Source organism: Nanorana parkeri, unplaced genomic scaffold (assembly GCF_000935625.1).
Source record: "Nanorana parkeri isolate BGI_ZX_2015 unplaced genomic scaffold, ASM93562v1 scaffold329, whole genome shotgun sequence".
In the NCBI taxonomy this organism is placed as follows: Eukaryota; Metazoa; Chordata; class Amphibia; order Anura; family Dicroglossidae; genus Nanorana; species Nanorana parkeri.
The window spans coordinates 1,401,102-1,401,615 of NW_017306597.1; the positions used below are offsets into that span (position 1 = coordinate 1,401,102).

Sequence of the window (514 nt, forward strand, 5' to 3'; positions counted from 1 at the left end):
CAATGCCCGTTCCGAGGTGTCTGACTTCCAGAGAGAGGTGCGTAACTGGGTCCGGGACCGGAGGCCACTGACCCTGGCAGAAGCTACCAGACTCGCAGATGAGTTCCATGATGCTCGGAGAAGCACCTCAGCCGCAGCCCCATCCCCACCCCTAGTCACTCCTGTGCCTGTACCAGCAAGGTGCACTTCAGTCGCGGAGCCCCGCAGAATTGGGCCAAGATGCTATGGCTGTAACCAAATTGGGCATATTCGTGATCACTGTCCCCAGAGACGGAGTCGTCAGCCGCCTGCTCGACTCAGCCCCAATCCAGCCCGGGCCACTGCCTACTGCCTGCAAAGAGACCCATACCACGAAACATCCACTCCTGCAGTGTGGAGAGAAACCAACCCCGCAGATGAGGACTTCGGGATACTACACGAAGTCAACCCCTTGCAAGCAGCCACTACGGACAACCGACGGCATCACTAGCAGATAATTCGCATCAATGGGCGGTCGGCTCAAGGTCTCAGGGAT

The 514-nt window shown here is 58.4% G+C and overlaps 1 protein-coding gene across 1 annotated transcript in view; it reads left to right on the forward strand.

Moving 5' to 3' along the window:
• Window positions 1-469, forward strand: part of LOC108788503 (ubiquitin carboxyl-terminal hydrolase 40-like) — a 7,313-nt gene extending 6,844 nt beyond the window's left edge. Inside the window, exon 5 of the mRNA XM_018558262.1 lies at window positions 269-469. Coding sequence (XP_018413764.1) covers window positions 269-469 — 201 coding nt within the window. The remainder of the gene's footprint in view (window positions 1-268) is intronic.
• The last annotated feature ends 45 nt before the right edge of the window (window positions 470-514 follow it).